At 41.8% G+C, this 24,256-nt stretch overlaps 2 protein-coding genes across 2 annotated transcripts; both read left to right on the plus strand.

The window, feature by feature from the left end:
• The first annotated feature begins 1,126 nt into the window (after positions 1-1,126).
• On the plus strand, positions 1,127-8,186 carry LOC112557450 (dentin sialophosphoprotein-like). The gene is made up of 6 exons (XM_025227316.1): positions 1,127-1,274; positions 2,316-2,412; positions 3,903-4,078; positions 4,517-4,659; positions 4,929-5,988; positions 6,258-8,186. Exons 4-6 carry the CDS (start codon positions 4,545-4,547, stop codon positions 6,667-6,669), a joined length of 1,587 nt encoding a protein of 528 aa, XP_025083101.1. The 5' UTR covers positions 1,127-1,274; positions 2,316-2,412; positions 3,903-4,078; positions 4,517-4,544; the 3' UTR covers positions 6,670-8,186.
• A 9,949-nt stretch (positions 8,187-18,135) lies between these two features.
• LOC112557609 lies at positions 18,136-22,004 on the plus strand. Its single transcript, XM_025227581.1, is given in 8 exon segments — positions 18,136-18,315; positions 18,671-18,759; positions 18,947-19,087; positions 19,257-19,278; positions 19,281-19,465; positions 19,943-20,270; positions 21,104-21,240; positions 21,546-22,004. Coding segments are annotated over 8 exon segments (1,446 nt in total). The 5' UTR covers positions 18,136-18,152; the 3' UTR covers positions 21,927-22,004.
• The last annotated feature ends 2,252 nt before the right edge of the window (positions 22,005-24,256 follow it).

Raw genomic sequence — 24,256 nt, forward strand, 5'->3', positions numbered from 1 at the left:
AATGCGTTGGACCAGCATCTTATTTTCTAATCCATTGATAGTAAACAAAAATTGTTATCCTACTATAATTATATGAGTACAAATAATATCTTCTAAAATCAGCAGCATCAATTTCCAGCGTTTATTCGAAAAACAAATGTGCCATTGAGTAGGAGCTGTGCAGACTAGGAGTAGCTCATGAACAAGGGAGGTAATTATATGAGCTGGGTTCTTGCCCTTTGATCGACGGGTTTCTCACCACAGTTCACTTACATCTGTGCATTGTTCATTCACAAACATCCACCATTAGTGTCAGACAGCAGGGAGGTCTCAATCCGCTTCCTACAAAAACTGTGGAAGTCTTGCCAAGGCTGATATCAGGAAATTTTGTTTAAACATTAAAGACGATTATAGAAGTGTTCATGTTGCACTGAGATAACACTTCTCTTTGAAAGCAGCTTAGGGCCAACAAGGCACAGATTAATTTTTTTTTTTAATGTCTGACAAAGACTAAAATTAAATCAAGGCAGATGATGTCAGTAATGTGCTGTGGTGTGTTATATCCCCAGTGACATTACACACAATCATGTCACTGGTCACAGTGTCACAAACATTTCTGGTCTCACTAGAACTCACATTATGCACGTGATGTCAGCGATGGTTGTAATGTGCAACATCCCTGTCGAGAGCACATTTCCGTTCACAAGCAGTGATGGGAATGGTCGGGAAACATCCGGAATATTAGTTGTACCCAGTAGTGTGCTTTCTTCTTCGTTTGTTGACAACACCGACAAGTGACACGTGTGTGTGTGTGTGTCGGTCTGTCTGTCTATACGTACGAAATTGCATATATATATGCATCATGAATGTATCTGAGTGGGTAGCCAGACTGCCTGATGAAAGGAAGAGCAAAATGAAAGACAAATAAAATGAAAGCCAAGTAGGATGCTAACACACATAACCAGCCAATAAACGTGGGCGCAGCTTGGCGCGTTTTCAAATCAGACCAAACGGAACCGAGATGTTCAACTGATGAGATAGCGAGGCCCTGGTGCAGCCACAGACCCGCGGTCTGGTGAAGCAGCCGTTGGCGATGTCGGGATGCGACCAATGAGAGGAAGTTGCTGGAGTGTTTTAAGCGCGTGCAGTGTCGTGCTCGCGGGGCTGTCAGGACGCGGGACTTTCTGATTCCTGGCGGCCAGGGTGGTCCTGCAGCCGCAGTCTCCACAACTTTTGATGAATATTTACACAGCTGTCACTGTGTCCTGCGGCAACTGTCAATAAGGAACAAGAAGGTTGGTGTTTGAGTCCATTTCTTTTCTTTTGTTAGTATTACTACGCTTTCAAGTTACGAAATTTGACTTCAAAAACCCAGTTTATTTTCTTTCTCTGTTTCAAACTAATCGTTTTTTATTTAAGGAAGTTGTGTATTTCCTCCAGCGTTCTCCCTCATCTTTTCAATTCTAATAAATGTGCAATTATTGTCACTTAATCAGGATAAATAGAGTTATTTTTAGGGTGTACAGTCGAGAGTGTTTGTGTCTAACAGTAAATGACAGGGATGCTCCAATCCTAAGCTATCTGGGCCTGTTGTATGCCTAGAAAAATCTCAGCTAGGATTTAGAATTTGTCGGGATAGTTGGGATTTAACCAACTTTTTTCTGAACTCAGGATGGTGTCCACTTGTGTGTGTGTGTGTGTGGTGGCATTTCTAAGTTGATATGAATTTAGTGAAATGATTGAACAAGTAAGAGCTAATGATAAGGGTGGTATTATCAACATTTCCATTCAAAGACTAATAACCGGACAATGCATGCAATGTTAGTATTCACCTCACCTCACTTCATTCCTTCTGGACAATTAACCATTGAGAGCTTTGAAAAGTATCTTTTGAAGAAAACAGTGAACACCATGTTCATAAAAATACTTGAAATATATATATATGTAAGCTATGTTCAGACAAAATTATTACAGTAAACAATTTCCATAGCCTTTTAACTAAGTGCATAATGCCTATTAATCCAACTTTTACTTTAAGTCTTGAATTATAAAGTATAAACTGCCACTACTTGTACTAGTTACAAGCTTAGTCATTCCATATACTAATACTAACAAGTATTTACTTACTATTTACTAATTAGAAACAACATATCCTATACTAAGAATTACTATATTCTAATTAGAGTCACATTCGATACTAATTATTATATAGTTATGTACTAAGTAAAATCTTAGTCATGTTCTTTATCACATATCTCCCGTGATGTTGTTTTGCCAGAAATGTTTACACCTTACAGTACCAAATTTGCTCTCTTCATTTGTTGCTCTGTGTTCAGGTCTACTTTGCACAACAGAAGGTTGTGAACAGAACTTGCTCGATGGAATCGAAGCGAAGTTTTATTGGAACCATTGTGTTCCTTGGCCTGTTGCTTGGTGAGTATCTGGATTAGTTATACTGCTCCCCCTCCCGTGGGATGATAACTGTTTTCCTAACTTCTCTAAAATAGTAAATAGCGGTTTGTGTTGTCCTTATCAATGTCCTCTTGTTAAAACAGTAGCTTGCCCTTTTAGGTGTCACTCCCCAGTCAACCTGTCCCAGGGTAAATCAGCCTCACCCTGGTAATGTTTATGTCACATCAACCGCTCTGTCGTCGTTCTATGTTACCTCCCACAACCCCTGGGTTATCCTAGGTTTCCACGAGGGTCTTATTCACGTACAGTATTGCCTGGGTCAGCTAACGGTCTGCCTAAAAATCTTTTCCAAGCCTCTCTCTGCAACTAACAATACCATAATATGAATATCGTTACGTAGCGAAAGTGGCTTTGAGAATGATCGAGTGGTTACACCATTCAATATTCTCGTTAATGATTGGTCCGCTTTTAGATAACAAAACTACTGCTGGATGTTGAGTATTATTAACACCATTATTATTATTATCATCATCATCCTTTTATTTTAAAACAAATACTTCATTACAGGCACTTCCTAATTTGACAGTTAAAGCACTTGATGCTGTTAAATGTAATTGTTTTGGAACAATTAAATGGTTGATCACGATAGGTTGGAACAAGTGCTTTAATTGAAGGACGATATCCCGATGAAATGTGAAAAAAAATGAGTAAAAAGCCCTCAAGAGAATGAGTGCATGCTCAATTTTCGTGTCCGTCTCGATCAGCAAGTTGCGTAGGAGTGTGGAGTGTCACGGGCTGGAAACAAGCGTCCCCTCCCTCTCCATCTACTTCCTTTCACACTCACCATACCAGTGGAATACATGGCAACATGGCAAGATACACGTGTTGCTCGTGGATTTTGATTGCTTCGTCGAGTGGACAAAAGAGGCTTAGTGGGTCGCCGGCACTTTATCGCCTCGGCACTTATCGTGGCGCAGCTCCAACATCACGTCGCCACATGTCGCGACCACTTCCGGCTGTGCTGTGGACTGTTGACTGTTGACATATTTTATAGCTGCCCAGCCCACGTCCTCTCTCTCACTCTCACACATACACACAAACACACTCCAGCACTCTAACACACACACACACATACACAAACTTTCTCTCTCTCTCTCTCACAAACACATACAAACACTCACACACACACACACTCTCACACACATACACACAAACACTCACACACATACAAACACAATATCTAACGTATGCACAATGCTCTTTGTAGCCATGGTCTATTCATTTTAGTTCATCAAATTATAGTTTTCGGAGAACACGTCCGTTAAGTACCGTTAAGTTATCACCCTTTAGCTTGCCGTCTTGTCCTTCACCTCATGCAAGTGGGGTCATGGTGAACCTTGCCACACACGCCTGCTTAGAAAGTTAAGATTTTGAGACAGCGTGAGAGTTATTACAAGACAACATGAGAGTTATTTCAATAGCGGATGACGCTAACCTTTGACCTGATGCAGGGGTCAGAAGCCAGCAGCAGTGCACTCTGGGAGGCAAACCAGCCGCCCCTGTTGTGCAGGTGCCGCAGAGGGCAAATCTCAGCCTGGAATGCAGATTTCCTGCCTTGGACCTTTGTCACGTGGTCAGCTTACTGGACAGACCCACGTGGTGCGGTTGTGCCATCGGTACCTGCAAGGTAGGTTTTTGATTTCGATAATCGAGAAGCGTATTATCACGGTTCCGTCTCGTCAAAAAAAACAAAAAAAAAAAAAAAAAAAAAATTCACCAAACTCACAGAACACGTGGTGGAAAAAAAATGCAGCACTCGGAGAAAATTATTGCAATCATGAAGAAAACGCGGTCCGAGCAGTAAATCCTTTTTTTTTTTTCTTTCATCAACCTTATAAAAAAAAACTTAGGTGAAACGAAGCGATATTAAGTGAGGACATACTGTATATCTTGCAAGATGATGACAAAAAAGTACTTTTTTGTATCTTCCTAAATCAAAAAAAGAATTTTTGTCAATAGAATCTGACCTCAAAATAGTTTATTATTAGTAGTAGTAATATTATTTTCTCTTAAAAATAACTATAGGATCCTTGGACACAATTTTTTTTTTAAACTGTTTTTGCAGATTGTTTACTGTAAACTACAACCAATGGATGACAAATCGTCTGATTTTGCTGGACGTCACCAATGAGGATTCTGGGGTTTACAAATGTGAGATCAACCACAAGGGGCTGCATCTCCAGCGTTTTACCATCATTCGTGTGGAAGGTGAGATTGAAACAGACATCCTCATTAATAAAATATTGTCACTTTCCTTCTCTCTCAGTACTCTCCATTCGAGCAAACGAAAACCGCATCCAACCAAAAAGGTAAGAAAATCCTCCATTGGAATCTCCTAAACGATCTGATTACATTCAAATGCCATGATTACAATCAAATTACATGACTAATCATGTTTTTCCCCCGGGTATTCTACAAACTATGATACACACACTGATTTTCCCAAGATTTTTTAAACATGAATCTCTTCTTTGCAGACATTGCGACACCCATGAATGATCCTGGACCTCAGCGCGGGGACATCTCCGTCAGAAGTGATCCTGTTTTCCCGGAAGTTCGTGCAGTGAGAGCTGTCAGCAAGGAGGATGAAGTTGAATATTCGAGCAGAATAACCAAAGAAGACAACAGCGACGAACCTAACGGTTATTTCTTTGCCGCCCTTGACCCTGACAACACTTTCATGGGAGACGACCAGGAAAGCGAGGATCTGGCTACGGACCCGAGGGACACCTCAAACACAGCGCGGAAACGATCGAAGAGAAGTGACAATGGAAGTGGTGATGGAGCGGGCACTTCTGACTCAACAAACAAAATCTTTTTGCCTATTTCTTTAATCACATCCAGCCAGAGTGAGTCGACTCATACCACCACTGAGGAGCAATCGACATCATCTGAAACCCCTGTGACGAGCCCGTCGACAAAATCTGAGCCTCTTACAGTCAGTAGCACCAAGACTGCGACTGACTATCAACCCCCAGCATCAAGCACGTTGTCGGATTTTGTAACTCATGCAGCTAGTAGCACCATGACTACGACTTACCCTCAACGGTCCTCCTCTCAAACGTCATCAGCCTCGCCTGCCTCAGATAGCGCAGGTGGAATGACTGACAAATCGTCTGGCAAGTACAATCCGTCGACCAAGGACTGCCAGCAGACCACGTTTGGGAGTCACGGGCTGCTGGCGTTCGCCATCACTCTGGCCATCGCCGTGCTGCTGCTGTACGCTCTGCTGCTCGTCATCCTCGTGCCCAGGTGCTGCGGCAAGCGGCGGAAGCAGGCCACGTTGACCGGAGACGCGATGGCTTCCCCTGCGGAGGAAAACGTGGCTCTGATGGAGAAGAAGCACAAGAAGGTGGAGCCCATGACCTCGGCCACGGGCCTTAATGGCGAGTTCATCACTGCGGTCGATCTTGATGCTGACCAGAACGACGATGGCCAGAAAGCCAAGGACGATGGTGCAGAGAAGAAGGATGATAAAGAAGGGGACAAAGAGAAAAAGGATGATAAAGAAGAGAGCACAGAGAAGTCTCCTGAAAGGTGTGTACACCACAAGTGGAAGACCTGGTTGGACCCTGTGATAGCCATCTGTCTCTTTTTTCATATTCACGTGTGTGTGTGTGTGTCGTGTGTATGAGTGAAACGACTAATAATAATGGATAGGATCAGGAAAGTGCGTATATTGATGGTCTGATAGACGACATTTTGAGGCTAGCTCACGCTTTTGTCGTTTTTAGAAAACTCTATTTGTAGAAGTAGTTGTCTCATGCCAAGCAATTGTGACTAAAGTTCTTTTCCTTTCCTGACAGCTTCGTGTCGACCTTCCTGCTCGGTCGACTGAGCTCAAGCAAGCCAGAAGAGGGAGGCGACGCTGCAGCAGTACCTGGTGGTGAGGACGACGTCTTCGCGGGGATCAGCGGAACAGGAAGTGACGTCAAGCAAACGTCCCCGCAGAGCACGCCGGGAGACTCAACGCCAGCCAAAGAACCCCAGGAAAGCGAGAAGAAAGAAGAGAAACTCGAAGTGGATAAACCCAGCACACCAACAGATGAAAACAAAACTGAAATTAAGTTTGAGAACGAGATCACAGATTCTAGCGGGAGAGAGGCTGCTGGCAAGGATGAAGGTGAGAGCCAGCAAGTCCAGGCCCAGCAGGTGTCTGATATTCATGTGGAGGCCAACAAAAACGGAAATATCCAAGATATTCCTTTGCTTGTGTAGAGACGATGAAATGAAAGCACTTGTCACTTGGGTGTACCTGACAGTTGAACTGAGTTTTTTTCTTGGGCACACGACCTGATAAACACAGTGACTGTCCCATAGCCACAACCTCGGACACCCCTCGCTACCTGTCAGAGTCAAACTGGATCAAGTCGGCTTCGCCTTTGAATGCAGCTTTTATAGCAGAAAAAAACTGCTTATTTTATTTTTATTTATTTTTTGTCGGACTTCGCCTACATACATAACATCGTTCCATCTATTTATACATTCCGACACGTGCGCACATTCTACCCAAGTGTGCACAGATACGTGTAGTCTTTTTATCTTCATCTCTTATAGTTAGTCTCTCCCTCCTTCTGCCTCATTCTGCTTTACCTCCCCGACACTAATCTTCAATAATCGTAAAGGACATAGGGACCTATGCCGCAGTCAACGAGTAAACAATGTTATTTCATAATTGTATGGACGCACAAGGTTTCATTATGATTAGCTTTACTTTAACATTGTCTAATTATTTAATCACATGAAGTAGTAACCAAGACAGTTTGCATGGAAAATAATGTAAGAATGTGAGGTGAAGAGGGAAGTTGCTGACAGGACATGAAGTTATCTCTCTTTCAACACCATCAAGATTCAGTGTTTGTTTGTTTGGATATTCCTCTCCCCACAGGCAGTTCTTTGCTTGTTGTTTTTAGTCGGACAGTTTTCATCTTTGAATTTAAAATGTTATATCCTTTTATAGAATTACAAGTTTAAACCTTTATTTTGTTTCTCGTGTAATTTTTTTAAAATTGTTTTGTTTTTGTTTTTTGTTTTGTTTTTTTGTTTTTTTGTTTTGTTTTTGTTTCAATAATGAAGGGGCTTACTTTATATACCAATGACATTGCTCGATTCTGCGAATATTTTAATTTAACATTTTAATTTTAAATGTAAGCATTTTGTGTCTCGGGTTATTTTCTTCTATGCATACCTTTTGTCATATTGAATGTATGTGGACCTGGTGCTATATATTATTATGTTGCTTAGCCCTCGGACTTTGTTAAAATGTTTGCTCTTCCTGTTCGACTTGAGTGAGCATCTCAGTCTAATGTGTAAACATGTTGACAGTGGCACACTCTGGCATTGCTGATGGCACTCAGACTGCCTGACAATCCACCCATTGCCATGTCATAAAATGTTCAGTAAGGATGACAAGTACAGAAATAAACTTCTTGTACGTTTGTTTCAAAACTAATTATTATCCCTGTACAGAGAAATGTTGGTGTGTTCATAGATCCCAAAAGACAAATATAAGGACAAACACTTTTAGGTACGAACCTTCATGTGTTCAGTTCACATTTCATGTACATTCATCCACCCCCTTCACACACCAACTGAATCCTAATCAGGGGAGTCTGATGGAAACTCTGTCTAGATAACAGAAAGATTTTTAATATTTAGCTAATACATGGCTCTTACCCTTGATAAGTTTTCCTTTGCTTGGAAAATTAGTAAATAAATTATTTTGTTTACAAATTGTTTACTTTTCAGTTTATTTTCTATGCGTTCCCTGTGCATTCTTCTTCTTCTTCCTACTATTAAACATTTGAAGTGTTTCTCTCTTAACTCTTGTGCTGTTTATTTTTCAATTGATCTCTTAGACTTACTTCACAATACTGGATGTTGAAAAATTGAGTTAGTATAAGAGCAAAAAGAATCTGATTTAATGCATACGAGAATCATGGCAGCCGACAAACTTTAATAATTACTGTAGAAAAAATGTAAATTATTAAACTTACAGAATAATATCTTTATAGATCAGCTTCTTTTCTTAAACCTACTACTCAGATAGTAAGCCCTAAGGTACGAACCCTTTAATTTTTAATAATAATAATGAAATGCTTATTTATAGAGTGCCTCATTGTATGAATAAAGGTGGACTCAATGTGTTTACATTCAGTCAGCAATGGTACATCGTGAAGTGAGATCGTGAGGGGAAGGATTACCTGTCGGATGTTAATCACAGATGAAAAGCTCCCGACTGTTTCCAGGGAAACCGCGTTAATAATCGCTGAATTCTTTTCATCTGATCAGGGCAGCACCTTTGGCTACAGACAAATACTACGCCCCCTTCTCTCTCCAAAAGTGAACCATTTATAAACAAAAATATTGCACGTTAAGCTCAGTTCTCTTTTTTAACTGAAACTTTAAAACATAAACTTAGGCAGGCTTACATATTACCAATAAATGTTTGTCGTGCTCTGCCTCGGGACGGACATTCCCCAGCACACATGCAGCCAAAACATTTAGCAGTCATACGGAAAGTCAGGCGACAATGCCAATCGATTTGTAAAGAAACTTTTTAATGACAAATTAACACGTACAGCGTGTGAAATTCCTTACTTTCACACTAAAGCAGATTTTTACCGTTGCCCTACCTACAGACCACACCTAGCGTCTCTGTCACGTGATAAAGACTAACGGACTGTAACGGTTCACTTTGCGAGATGGAATGTTCGGCGGAAGGTCTTGTTTTTGATGGAACTTTTAGCATCTGGACCACCTGATTGCTGTGCCGAGCTTTCTAGTGCCACCTCTCCTCTATGGTCTTCACGGTTCGAGGCTTCGGTAGTTACGTTATTTGCAATCAAAGGTTTTCTCGATACAGATATAAACAATTAAATCTCTAAAAGGAAGAAAAAATTGTAAGTCTCTTACTTATAAATTAAATATTTTGATAAGTTGTTTTTCTTACCTTTAACAAGATGCATCAGGATGTAACTTTTACTACACAAATATATCGCACGGGAAAGTTAAAGAAGGGACGAGATGACTTTTTATTTTCATTTACTCTTCTAGACGTTTCGTTTGATTTCTGAAGCTTTTCTACTGAAAGATGAAGTAGTGTTTACACCAGATACAATGATGTCTTTATTCATAATTTTTTTTTCTAATTTCGATATCTAATCGATCACTTGCAATGATTGTGGAAGGGATGACCATCAAAGCCAAAACTGGTTTTCGGTTGTAATACACAGACGCCGCACACTCACATGTGACCCCTCAAGCCACTAATGACCCAACCATGTCCACGCAGAAGGTGGGGTGGGTGGGTCACGTGGGTGATTAGTGTCTGTGTATGGGAATTAGTCTTCTGGAACTCAGTCTTGTTGAATGGTTACCTGAGGTTTATAATCAGTGGCATATAGCTGTGTGGATCGTGTGAATTGTTCGATGAAAACAATAAAATCGAAAAAAACAAATGAAATTATTCAATGTCTTATTGCGTTTGATGTGTTTATTTACAGTGGACAAAAGTGTACGTGTGTATATATATATATAAATTCAAGGAGAATGTTTATATGATTTTGTTTGCTGCAGAAAGAACTCAGAATCAATTTCCCTGAAAACTATCCATCTTTCTGTCGAGAGCTCTCACACTGTGTAGTATGGTATACAGTATACAGTGTCAACTATCAGGAATTGGCTGTGCTGCCCATAATATGTACACAGCGCCATACAAACTGCTGCAGACTGTCTACCAACAGACATGGAATCAATAATATATGAAAATTTATTATTACGAATGTGATGAGGAAGAGAGTTCCACTGCTCAGCAGCACAGAGGCAGGACGTCCGTTGTCCGTGTGTGGCTGTCTTTGTGGGAGGGAGGATGGAATGCAGGAGGGGAAGGTGGAGAGGTAGCACTAGAAACCTCGGCACAGCACTTAGGTGGTCCAGATGCTCACAGTTATAGAACAAGACAAGACCTTCCGCCGACTAGTCCATTATGCAAATTGAACCTTTACAGTCCGATAGTTTTTATCAGATAATAGTCAGGTGGTGGTGTCTGTAGGTCGGAGGGCATTTGGAAAAAATCCTGAGTGGATAAGTTTGCTATTGCTTTTGTGTGGAAGGAAGGAATGTCACAAAGTTCTTTACGGATCTTCGGGCAATGTCGCTTGACTTTCCAAAAGACTGCTGAATGTTTGGGCTGCCTGCGAGCTCGGGTATGTCAGTCCAGGGGCTGGGGCAATACCAAGTGGGTAAATATTATCAGGCATTGTCTGGGTAGCTTCGTCTCTTTAACCTGTGATTAAATTGAAGAGTTACCAACATCACAAATGAAAAGTAATAAAACGTCAGCAGCTATCTGTTAAAATTTTTTTATTTATCATGCAGTTTATAAAACAAAAACAAGACACTTTACTGAACGTTCTCAAAATAATAAAGTTTGAAGACATACTGTGTTTTTTTTTAAACCATTAGCTTTTATTCTAAATTTGTTTATTTCTAAATTTCCTTCTTTAGAACAGTTGTAAGTTTTAGAAACACGCTGTCCACCCAGCCTCACCCACATATACATATGGTCCGTTAGTGGCCACAACAAGGTACAGGGCGATAAAAGTAAGTGTCTCTTCGACTCTTGTTAATCTCTATTTCGTATTAAGGTATAATCTAAAAATATTGTACAGCGGTATGTGTATCATCACACAGACTAACCCGTCTCTAACACCCTTCACTTCAGACCCGTATGGTGAGTCACATCGGTCACCGGCTTCCTACCAGACCATGATGGCACAGTCCTACCAATGCGAGGAGGGGCTGATGGCAAGGGGGGGCATAAAGGCAGGGCTGGGGATTCTGGCATGGCAACCCGACCCCGCCAGGTCCAGAGCACCACCCTGGCTGGAAGGCAGGGCTGGGGATTCTGGCATGGCAACCCGACCCCGCCAGGTCCAGAGCACCACCCTGGCTGGAAGGCAGGGCTGGGGATTCTGGCATGGCAACCCACCCCCGCCAGGTCCAGAGCACCACCCTGGCTGGAAGGCAGGGCTGGGGATTCTGGCATGGCAACCCGACCCCGCCAGGTCCAGAGCACCACCCTGGCTGGAAGGCAGGGCTGGGGATTCTGGCATGGCAACCCGACCCCGCCAGGTCCAGAGCACCACCCTGGCTGGAAGGCAGGGCTGGGGATTCTGGCATGGCAACCCGACCCCGCCAGGTCCAGAGCACCACCCTGGCTGGAAGGCAGGGCTGGGGATTCTGGCATGGCAACCCGACCCCGCCAGGTCCAGAGCACCACCCTGGCTGGAAGGCAGGGCTGGGGATTCTGGCATGGCAACCCACCCCCGCCAGGTCCAGAGCACCACCCTGGCTGGAAGGCAGGGCTGGGGATTCTGGCATCGGCAACCACCCCCGCCTGGCATGGCATTCTGGCATGGCACTCCCCCGCCAGGTCCAGAGCACCCTGCACCTGGCTGGAAGGCGAGGCTGGATCTGGCAGCGTCCAGAGCACTACCCTGGCTGGAAGGCAGGGCTGGGGATTCTGGCATGGCAACCCAGCCACCCCAGAAGCTGGAGGCACCCTGGCTGGGGGAGGGCTGGAGCAGGCAGAGCACCTGGCCAGGTCAGAGACCAGGCAGGGCTGGATTTCTGGCATGGCAACCCACCCCCGCCAGGTCCAGAGCACCACCCTGGCTGGAAGGCAGGGCTGGGGATTCTGGATGGCAACCCAGCCCCGCCAGGTCCAGAGCACCACCCACCCTGGCTGGAAGGCAGGCATTTGGCATGGCAACCCACCCCCGCAGGCTGGGTGCAGAGCACCACCCTGGCTGGAAGGCACGGGCTGGGGATTCTGGCAGCCAGACCCCCGCAGGTCAGAGCACCACCCTGGCTGGAAGGCAGGGCTGGGGAATTCTGGCATGGCAACCACCCGCCAGGTCCAGAGCACCACCCTGGCTGGAAGGCAGGGCTGGGGGATTCTGCATGGCAGCCCACCCCGCCAGGTCCAGAGCACCACCCTGGCTGGAAGGCAGGCTGGGGATTCTGGCATGGCAACCCACCCCGCCAGGTCCAGAGCACCACCCTGGCTGGAAGGCAGGGCTGGGGATTCTGGCATGGCAACCCACCCCCGCCAGGTCCAGACAGCACCACCCTGGCTGGAAGGCAGGGCTGGGGATTCATCTCCAGAGCACCACCACCCTGGCTGGAAGGGGGCTGGGGAATTCTGGCATGGCAACCCACCCCGCTCCAGAGCACCAACCGCACCCCCTGGCTGGAAGGAGGGCTGGGGATCTGGCATGGCAACCCACCCCGCTGTTCGCTGTTCGCTGTTCGCTGATTCGCTGTTCGCTGTTCGCTGTTCGCTGTTCGCTGTTCGCTGTTCGCTGTTCGCTGTTCGCTGTTCGCTGTTCGCTGTTCGCTGTTCGCTGTTCGCTGTTCGCTGTTCGCTGTTCGCTGTTCGCTGTTCGCTGTTCGCTGTTCGCTGTTCGCTGTTCGCTGTTCGCTGTTTGTTCGCTGTTCGCTGTTCGCTGTTCGCTGTTCGCTGTTCGCTGTTCGCTGTTCGCTGTTCGCTGTTCGCTGTTCGCTGTTCGCTGTTCGCTGTTCGCTGTTCGCTGTTCGCTGTTCGCTGTTCGCTGTTCGCTGTTCGCTGTTCGCTGTTCGCTGTTCGCTGTTCGCTGTTCGCTGTTCGCTGTTCGCTGTTCGCTGTTCGCTGTTCGCTGTTCGCTGTTCGCTGTTCGCTGTTCGCTGTTCGCTGTTCGCTGTTCGCTGTTCGCTGTTCGCTGTTCGCTGTTCGCTGTTCGCTGTTCGCTGTTCGCTGTTCGCTGTTCGCTTGTTCGCTGTTCGCTGTTCGCTGTTCGCTGTTCGCTGTTCGCTGTTCGCTGTTCGCTGTTCGCTGTTCGCTGTTCGCTGTTCGCTGTTCGCTGTTCGCTGTTCGCTGTTGGCTGTTGGCTGTTGGCTGTTGGCTGTTGGCTGTTGGCTGTTGGCTGTTGGCTGTTGGCTGTTCGCTGTTGGCTGTTCGCTGTTCGCTGTTCGCTGTTGGCTGTTGGCTGTTGGCTGTTCGCTGTTCGCTGTTCGCTGTTCGCTGTTCGCTGTTGGCTGTTCGCTGTTCGCTGTTGGCACCAAACATCATATAGCAAAGATATTTTTTTTTCATAAAACAAACAAGACAGGTAAACTACAGGATAGATAGCATCGACTCAACTTCCGGTTACTCTACACGCTTTCAGACACAGAGGAAAGAGTTGTGAACGAAAGACAAGACAACAGTAGAACAAAAGACTAGGCCCTGTCTGTGGAGTGAACTACACAACTCCACACACCCGTAAAGCTGGAGACGGGGTATACTGCACACAGCCCCACAAAGTTTTAAACTTAACTTATTACACCAGAGATCAACATCTACACTACAAGCCCAATGGCAGATGGCAGGGCAACAAAGTTTACATAACTTACATCGAAACACATACATTGTATGAACAGTAACATAAATATCATATCACATCATACATATCATATCAATGTCATAGATAACTTTCAACTTTTCCGTCATTCAGTTTAGTTAGACAACTGTTATTTAAATAGTTACCAAAATTCTTACCTACGGTTTGGATTCTGTCCAGGTGTCCAGGGAGGTTCACACTAACACACACATCTACAATTCCTTGAAAAATCTTTGTTGAAACTTCCTTGAATATTCTTCCTTGAAAACTCTCATAAGTTGGGGTCGGTGGAGGTGACGAGGCCAACAGCCCCTCCCCCCGGCTGACGATGTCCTGATCCCAGGGTAGCGAGTGTCGACTAGGCGAACACACCTGTATACGAGATACACACTTGCAAACTCCTGAACAGTGAGGGCTGACGAGGCGGACACACCTGACTGCTGATATTCTTCCAATGGCGCTGACTGGGTAGACACACCTGGCTGGTGACGATATTCAGTTTCCCCGAACCGCAGGTGTTGGATAGGCAGATACACCTGATTAGCGACGAATATTCTGACAATGGTGCTCACTGGGTAGATACACCTGGCTGGTGACGATACACCTCAGTAACCAGGAACAGCGGGTGCTGACTGTGCAGATACACCAAGCTGCTGACGATACACCTCCAATCGTCGTTCCTTTCCTCTTTAATTCCGTGTCCTAGGTAATTCCTCCCTTGGGTATTTCCTCCTCCTAGCTAATTCCTGAAATGCTTACTTGGCTAATGAATATTTGTATTGAACTTTATCACTATTACACTAACAACCACAGCAACCCTCTCCATTATCATCACTTATACACACATTAAATAATTTTACACCATTCATTCATCTATATGGAGATAGCCAAAAGCGATTACTGAAGCGCCCGCTGTCTACTTTTCTGTGGTTTTTTTTTCTTCTTATCTGTTATCTTTTTTAAAGTGGTTGTGGTCTGGTCACAATAACACAAACACTCTGCAGTAACACACAGTATAAACACCAAATAATTCTACTTAGACAACTCGCACAGAGAAAACTCAATGCTAACTATACTCTCGCTACTCTCAGTTCCACGCTAAGAATGTCAAGTTTCTTATACTTGTTCTCTCGTCTGTCTACTTGCTAATCACAAGAATGGAATGACATCATGGAACTATGTCCGATGACTAGTGGCCACACTGAAAAATTAAAAAAAGTCGAATACTTACAATTCCCGTCTGTCCATGGTCTCCCGATGTACGATACTCTCACAAATCTCAGCGCCAGGAATGTTCTTCCCCACACAATCACTGCTAGGCAGGTGAACTGTCACACTAGCAATCACACTGACACGCCACTGCACATATTGCCATGGAAACCACTGTTGGTAGACACTTCCAGACTCTTTGACCAGGACATTAGTGGAAACGTCGACACGACGCTTGATTCCTCGGTGACCGACAAGGGAAGAAACTCCAGGGCTACCCGGATCGGCACGAGCTACCAAGCCCTCCCTCGGTTGACAGTCACCCTGGGTGGGTCCGGTGTAGGAAGAAGGTTCTCAGGCCCTCCTGTAGTTAGGGATCCGTTGCAGCGGGTCTTCCTTAACTGTTCCTCCACATTAGTTCCTGCAACTTAATGACTAATGAGACTACCATTCACAGCTACTATTAGTCTCCCTCGCGTTAAACTCATCACGTGATTTCTTATTCAACGTTAAGATTTTTCTCATGAAAAATTTTAACAATACTTTTGCCGTGAAATCAGAATTTAGAATTCAGCACGCTAAGAACAAATTTGTTTACCTTGACTGGGCAAGGAACTAAATGCACAGATTCCCGTCTGTATTCACACCTGTACAGGTAGGACCAAGCGTCTCGGCGGCTGCGTTGGGAATGTCACACACTGTTCGACCAATACAGTGAAGGTTGGCTGCCGCTGTTCTTCCTCTGCATGTGGCATCTGTTTACAGGGCTGACTGCCTTGCCGTTATATAGCCTCAGTTGCTGGCACGGCGTAAAACGCCAATTCCCCCCCCACCACCACCACCACCACCACCACCTCACACACTGCTCACGAAGCGAAAAACCTGGAGGTGAGCTGTCGTCACGTGTCATCAGTTATGCTCCTGCACGGGGTTTAAGAATTAGACCCTTTTTTTATTCTCACGCGGTACACACACTCGCACACACTCACGAACTACGCTTACACGGGAAATAAGACATTTCCCTGACACACAACATTATCCTTCTCTTGTAATCATCGTGGAACTAGCATTTGTTTTGCTGAACTTAAGATATCAAAAAATTTACTCAAGCTAATAACTTGGGCATTTGGATTTTGTGCACAGAGGCCACACTGAACACACTAAACAGGAGAGCTAGAGTTCATACTTCACTGTCTCCATTCGGGTAGGTGACGCCGATGTAACGTTTGTTACTTCAGCACGTGACAAACGTGACATATGTCTGTTGACACGTCTCTTGATAAAAACGTTTCTCACATTTGTCATGCTGCATTCTATAAACACCGGAAGATTAGCTCCACTCGCCGTATTCTGTCCATCTCAACAAGACAAGTTAATTATCATCGTCTTATTTGTTCTGTCTAGACTACTGCAACTCTCTTCTTGCTGGCTGTCCACATTGATAAGGTTTATAAAATATCCAGAACTCAGCTGATCGACTCGTTTTCCCGACTAGCAAGTGTGAACATGTCTCACCACTTCTTCATTCTCTTCATTGACTATCAGTTGTAGGTAGAATAGACTACAAGCTCTCACCTCTATGCTATGGATTCTTTCAAGGCTTCTCACTCTGTGCTGCTAACTCTCTTCCACATCACATTCGCCACTCGGACTACAAGGCTACATTAAAACCTTCTCTGAAAACATATCTGTTCACAAAGTACTATCCCTGAATTACTATCTTAACTCTCTGGCAATACTGTCTGCCATGCTAACCATTATGTAACGACTCCATCTGACGCTGTTTATAGTATCTACATCCCTTCATACCTTCATCCACTGTCAGTATGTCTATACGTACCTCACTGTTCACTGGCTGTAATCTTGTACCTCATCTTTATGTTGTTCAGTGTGTTTACACGTACCTCACTGTTTACTGGCTATTATCTTTTATTTATCATTATTGTCTTGCGCAGACAGTGCGATCTATCTTGGTCGTGATGCTTCTCGTTATAAGTTCCCATTATTATTAAACGATTGTCAAAGGATAAACTTATCCAAGGGACGAAAGCCACATTAAAAAGGTTAGCGCGTGTTATCTCCCATTTCTGTGTTTTGGTAATTATGCTATCCGCAAGGTTGTTTTCTCAATAAAGATATAAGCAATTAAATCTATAAAAAAGAAGAAAAACATCTCTCACTGTTTTAAATTATTTAATTTGCCTGATTCTTTGTTATATTTATCAAGATGCATCCTGAGGAAACTTTCAGTTTACAAGTAAATCACACAGGAAAGTGAAGCATGCACCAGTTGACTTTTTCTGTTCATTAAAGTCCTCCTAATCTTTCCGTTTTTATTCTCAAACTTTTCTGTTTACACCAGATACAATGATGTCGTTAATTATAATAATTTATATTTTCCATATCGTATCGCTTATTAACAATGTATGGTGCAAGAGTCTATTCCAGAGAATGAAAACATTTGTAAGGAGCATCTTCTTAGCTTTTAAAACAAGAATGAGATGGGGACAGTAATGAGGGACGGAATAAAACGAAAGAGAGGAGTGACACCCGTTTCATCGCTCTAACACCAGAGGTGCAGCGGAGTTCTGTACTGAATGAGTTATGGGGGGCTATGCTAATGGCTGCATGTGCGTTCGCGAATGTAAATCTGATGAGCCCTGACACAGACCATTCTAATTTTATTCCTTAAATTTAAATTTAAAAAATAAGATTTGAGCCTTAACGTGTTATTATTCCAATATTTTTGTTGATAAATGTTTCACAGTTTAGGAGAGAGAACCGGGGGACGCAGTATTTGTCTTTGACCCAGGCCGCAGCACTAACGTCTGGTGATGGAGAAGTTGGAGGAGAAGAGTCAGTTTAAACTGTATCCTTCAGTAACAACGAGAAAGCAAACATTTTTTACGCCTCTTCCTTACAGGCCCAGTCAACCCACAGTAATCGTCCCTGGCTGCAGGCCATGAGCTGATGATAACCCCTGCTATTCGCCTTTTCGTAATGAGGTGCGCGGAAAGAGATGCGCAGAAACGGGAAACCATTGCTACTTCCTGTTTACATTTCGCGAATATGGCTGAAACATCTACTCCATCTGTGTTCTCGCGAAATCTGCAATGCGTACCAGATATTTCTTTCAAAGAAATTGAATTATTTAGTTCCAGAAGCTCGGCAAAACGCAATCACGAGCGTGGATACAATTATTTCGCCGAGAAATATATATTCGACGTTCGGGGTAAGCAGACACTTGCAGAGTGAATGTGGAATTGTGATTCCAGCTTTTTGTCTGAATGTGCCATTGACTGTCAGTCTCATAAATAAAATTGCAAAAAATTAAATATATTCTTACATCAGAAATATATTACAACATATACTGAGGTAGATTTTTGGTGAGATAAAATTAATTTTAAGCAGTGAAGGTAAAACGTGCATTGTTTTTTACATTTGCGGTAAACTGGCGTCTATCCAGGCTTTTTTTTTTTTTACTTGTTTGCTGTTGTTTTATATAAGGTATTTTATCATTTGTGTCTGGTCCTGTGATGCTTTTTCTGCACATGGATGTATTATTATTATTTTTTTTTTAAATACAGTTGCACCGAATCCCAACAACGATGGGTGTCGAGCAACATCTCGATGCTACAGGTCATACACGAAAAGTGGAATTCCCCACACACTTGAAGTTAGTGATGGTGAAAAATTTCTTCTCGCTGAAATAATTGTTTAAAAGGCATAGTGAAACACAATTTCACAGAGGACAGATAGTATAATAAACTTTCTTTTCCTAATGCATTTTCTGAAAATTCTATGATAATGTTTTCATCAAAGTAAACACTGTTAAATTGAAATTGTTTTATTGTGGTTACCAGGTCTCAATAAGTGCCACAAAAGCAATCTCTAATGGATGCTGCACGTGTGCTAATGGGCAAAGTGGGCACTGTGGACACATTGTGGGCTTGCTCTACCAGCTTGCTCACTTTAAGATAACAGGAGCAAACTACATTCCTGAGGTAATCTTGATAATGAAGAGGGATGGTCTGAGACTATTTCTAGGTGAAATATTTTTTATCAAGTGTTTCTTATGTTCAAAATGATAGAAAATTAAGAAAAAAATTTGCCAGCAGGTATTACTTCTTTGCTATGTATATTCCATCATCTACATCAGTTTCTCATTTGCAGGATGCTGCAAAAACATCACTGCCCAGACATGGCACATCCCCAGAGGAGAAAAGATAAGAGGGGAGGCAGTGGATGAAATCAAAATCCACAGTTTTAAGTCTGACAAGAAGTCAGACCGTAGTATTTGTAGTACATACAGGTACAATCCATTGTCTTCAGAGTTTCCATCTGCCCTTCACCTTGTTGAGAGTTTAAAAGCTGCACAGCTAGTAAGTTCCTGTTGTTTTATTAAGAATTTTATTTGTTGTGTTGTACAAGATCTGCATAACGAGAACTTTATGCTTTAACAAAAGAGACATTTATACTTGACAAGACCATACAAAAGATAAATTTCATTATTTGTTTATTCTGTAAGAAATGATTCCAGAACAATTTTTTCCATTCGGAGTAGAATAAGCAGTAATTTAGCATGCATTATATATATACACACACATCTATGTTGTCATACATGATAAATTACTCTTGCTCATCATATAATAATTAATAGCCTCTTAAGACCATACAAAAGATAAATTTCATTATTTGTTTATTCTGTAAGAAATGATTCCAGAACATTTTTTTCCATTCGGAGTAGAATTTAATTGCATGCATTATATATATATACACACACATCTATGTTGTCATACATGATAAATTACTCTTGCTCATCATATAATAATTAATAGCCTCTTAAAATTTTATTTTAGTTTTATGAGTACAGAATTACAACATTTCATTCCACAGCAATGATGCCATTCTCTATAAGTAAGAAGCAGACTCCAATGGTTGATACCAAATATGGTAAATATCCGAGGGGCAGTACACTGGCACATCAGCAAAAACTTCATGACAGCTTCATCATGAACTTCACTGAACTAGCCACATTTCCTGATCTTCCCCTAAGGAATGTGATGTCAGGAGATATTCCTGATTTATCAGAAGAAAAGAAGGACCTTTTAACCTCACTCAAAGTTTGTTTTCCCCATTGTCATTTATCATTTATTAGATACATTAAAATTTTAGAAGTGGAAATTAGCTGACCTGTCCAAGTCATCTTTATTCCTCACCTCTTCTTTCATACAAATGGGTACAGTTTATGATTTAAAAAGTTAAGCTTTGATATTAAACATTGTCTTTTGAAGGATTCTCATTGGCACTTACATGGATAAAGAGAGTGGTATCCAGGACAATGGAGAATGTTTGCCTGCATTAAAGAATCATTTTCATCTTTTTTTATTGCTATTGCATATTCTCTTTCCAAAGTGCTTGGTATAGCCCAAAGTTCATGTGTTTATGTGCATTTATTCTTTATGGATTTCAAATTATTTTTGGCAGGTCACTCAGCAAGAATCTGTTGTAATAGAAAGGGATACACGACTACAGCGAATTGTCCTTGTGGCACAAGCTGCGACAACACCGCATCACTGCTTCTGTTTAGCAGATGTCGCAAAAGGAAGAAAGGTTAGGTTTTTTGTTCCAGTTGTTGTAGTAAATGCAGCTATATGAAATAATAGTGAAAGATGGCACTCTTCGGTAGCTGGCACAGTGTATTGTTTATAATGTTAATGAGGAAATGTATGATGAGGCAACACACAAAGAAAGCAGCATAATTTACTGTCTCTTCCGAATCAAGATTAGTTTCTTAGACTTCATTTATACTGTCAGGACATTAATGCACATAATGTATGTTATAAGTAAATAATTGTTGAATAGCTTACATCATTATTAATGTCACCTAAAGATAAATCAGTGTGATTTATACCATATACAGAGACTAGTACATCTTTCTAACATTTACTGCCAATGCAGAGAGAATGCCCTTTTCATTTTAAAAAGTAAGTTGTCTTAAGTAGACAATTGCAATGTTTAACTCAAAATAATTAATTATGATTCTTCAGATTTCCAAGCCTTGTCTAAAAGACTTAAATCTTCAAAGACAAGAATGACACAGGCCATGAAAGATGGCATTAAAAATGAGCCTCTGGCAGCTGAGGCATACAGTAATGTGAGTACACAGAAACAGCTACAGGACTAAATTATTTTGTAAAAGCACATATGCAGATCTGATTATTTATTTATTTTAACAGTTACAAGAGAAAAATATTTAACAAGTATATTTAAATAAACTGGATCTAAAGCACACCAATCTCTTAATATAGTGATCTTGGTGTGATTTGGAGCTCTATTAATGTACACATGCAATTTAATGTACATGATGGGAAGCCCTAAAATTTTAATTATACTCCACTATATGTACATATTCTATTGTTCTGGTCACAAGTAACTTAACTATTTTCATTATCTGTCTAGATGAAGGGAAATACTGTCAACCTGTATCCAGCAGGAATTATCATACACCCAGATGCATTCTGGTTGGCAGCCAGTCCAGATAGAAAAGTGTATGACCAGTCCAGAACACAAGATCCCTTTGGACTGTTAGAAATAAAGTGTCCAAGCATGTCCACAAGAAGATCACTTGAGGAACTACCCTATTTGGAAGAAGTCAATGGAAAGCTTCAGCTTAAAAGAAGTGACCGTTACTATTATCAGATACAAATGCAGCTGGCTGTAACAGGTCTAGAATGGTGTGACTTTTTTGTGTGGTCCGTAGATGCTTGCCACCTGGAGACAATAAACTTTGATCAAAATTTCTGGAATGGGGTAAAAAATGTACTAAATGTACTTTTGTAAAAGTAGTATAGTAATAAGATGACATAAAACTGCATACCTCGTTCTTTTTAATTAAAATGTTAATTAAAGGAATGCATCACTTTAAACATCACTTTGCTGACATATGACGACTGTCAGCAGGGACCACCTGACTTATGCCTGCGGACCACTAGTGGTCACGGACCACACTTGAGAACCACTGTATAATGTGTTAATATTATTACATATTTTTTAACAGTGATGATATTAAATTTGATTTGTAAAAATCACTTTGCATTTACCTTTTATTTCTATGTAAGATTTGGACAGCGATTTCCATGCACTACACATCTGAACTGATCAATAACTTTTTTCTTTAAAATACGCATTCTCATCTTGTGTAAAGCAAACAGGTAGTTCACAATAAATGGGATTGAAAGACAAAACAATTCAGACAGTTGTAGCACAGTTGCATACCAATAAAAAAAAAACAAAAAAAAACACAGAATGCAATATCCTTATAAAGAAAAATGATTAATTAATCACACTCTCTGTTTTCATTACAAGATCATTCATTAATACAATGCAACAAAAGTTTACCTCTGATTTGTGTTGGTATTTGCTTGTGAAATGGGATGACGAACTGCAGGCTGCTTTCTCTCTTTTCCACGCTGAAAGTTGTTCCATGTAAACAAACTTGGTACAGCATCTGATTTTAGTCTCCTTTGTTTTCCTTTTAAGGTCAAAGGGCGAAAATCTTCTGGCACAAAGTGCCTGCTACAAACCCTTGTCCAATTTCTGACCTGAGAAAAAAACATGTAGTCATGTGTTGTTAACATAAACATTTACCAAAAAACATGTAAGATTTTATGCTTATGATTTTGTCTTTAAGCCGTTTTTAAAATGATATTCACGACATTACTTTTAATCACTGTTGACTATGTTGTGAAACTAATAATCCTTATGTTAAATTAGTTTATGTATGATAGAGTGTAAATGAATGGCGACTGATTCACAATTAATTAGTCATGCAGCAGCAGCAAAGATATATAGGTTTAACTACAAAATAAGTTGTAATACTTGTAATATATGTCCACCTTTTTGAACATTTCTGGTGCATTTTAATATAATAACACTTAATAATACAATGTAATGCGTTTTCGGTAATACGAAATGGCTATGCCCACATGCTGTAAGTTTAAACTACGAACACTATAAAAATAAGTATTCTGAAATCAGAATTTTAAATCAATTAGAAAGATTAACGATGATTCAGATAGCATGGAAAAAAGTGATGTTGCGAAAGAAGAAAATGACTAATAGTGATAGGGAATTTGAAACCTCGATCATGCTTACCCGAAAGAGTGGTCCTTCGTCTCAATGCTCGTTCTTCGAGACTATGGGGTGGCATTTCATCCGCCAGTGCTCTGTCAATGCAACCGCATGCTGAAATTCATCAAAATTCAATAAATTTAGGAGCTAGAGCATACAGTATATGACAGGAGAGGCACATATGCAATTTGTTCAGTTGTCTCATACCACCTACACACACACTCCTCCGACGACCGGATCGAGGGACCACCATATAACTATTCTCGTCAACTATAACAGTGGTTCTCAAAGTATTTCGGACCGCGGACCACTTTACTTAAGTTAAAAATATGGCGGACCACCAAGGCCTAAAAATCAGTCTGTACTATGAATTTCAAATTTAAATTGCCGCATTTGTTTCATTACAATTCAAAACTAAATGTCCTTTTGTAAAAGTAATATAGTAATAAGCTGACATAAAACTATACGTATACCTCGTTCTTTGTAATTAAAATGTTAATGCGAGGAATGCATCACTTTAAACATGACTTTGCTGACATATGACGACGGTCAGCCGCGGACCACCTGACGTGCCCGCGGACCACACTTTGAGAACCACTGATCTATATATACCATTCAAGAGAAGAACGAATGAGTGGGGCAAATAAAAATGCACTTGAATTCGCCTTTTAAATAAGTGTTGAGCAAGTGGATTCCGTTAAATAACTTGGCAATATACAAATTTTAAAAAGTATGTTTAATACTGAATAAAAAAAAACGATCTTTAATTCATAGCACTTCGCTATTTAGTAAATGCAGCAGGTATAGCTTCCCTCAGCGCTCCTCTCCACTGCCATCCACCGTGAGTCTGCTTTCGTACTTCGCAAGCACATGCTGCTGTTTGCTTCTTGAGTCCTTTTGCTCAAGCACATCTAGCACACTGCCAAGCAGCTTAATGAATTGTATAAGCAGCTATTATTACTGCTGTAAACTAGGGCTTGTGAATCAACTATGCTTGTGCCAAAGTTGGTTGTCTTCCCCAAAACTCCAATCGGACTGTC

Source organism: Pomacea canaliculata, linkage group LG2, assembly GCF_003073045.1.
Source record: "Pomacea canaliculata isolate SZHN2017 linkage group LG2, ASM307304v1, whole genome shotgun sequence".
Lineage (NCBI taxonomy): Eukaryota > Metazoa > Mollusca > Gastropoda > Architaenioglossa > Ampullariidae > Pomacea > Pomacea canaliculata.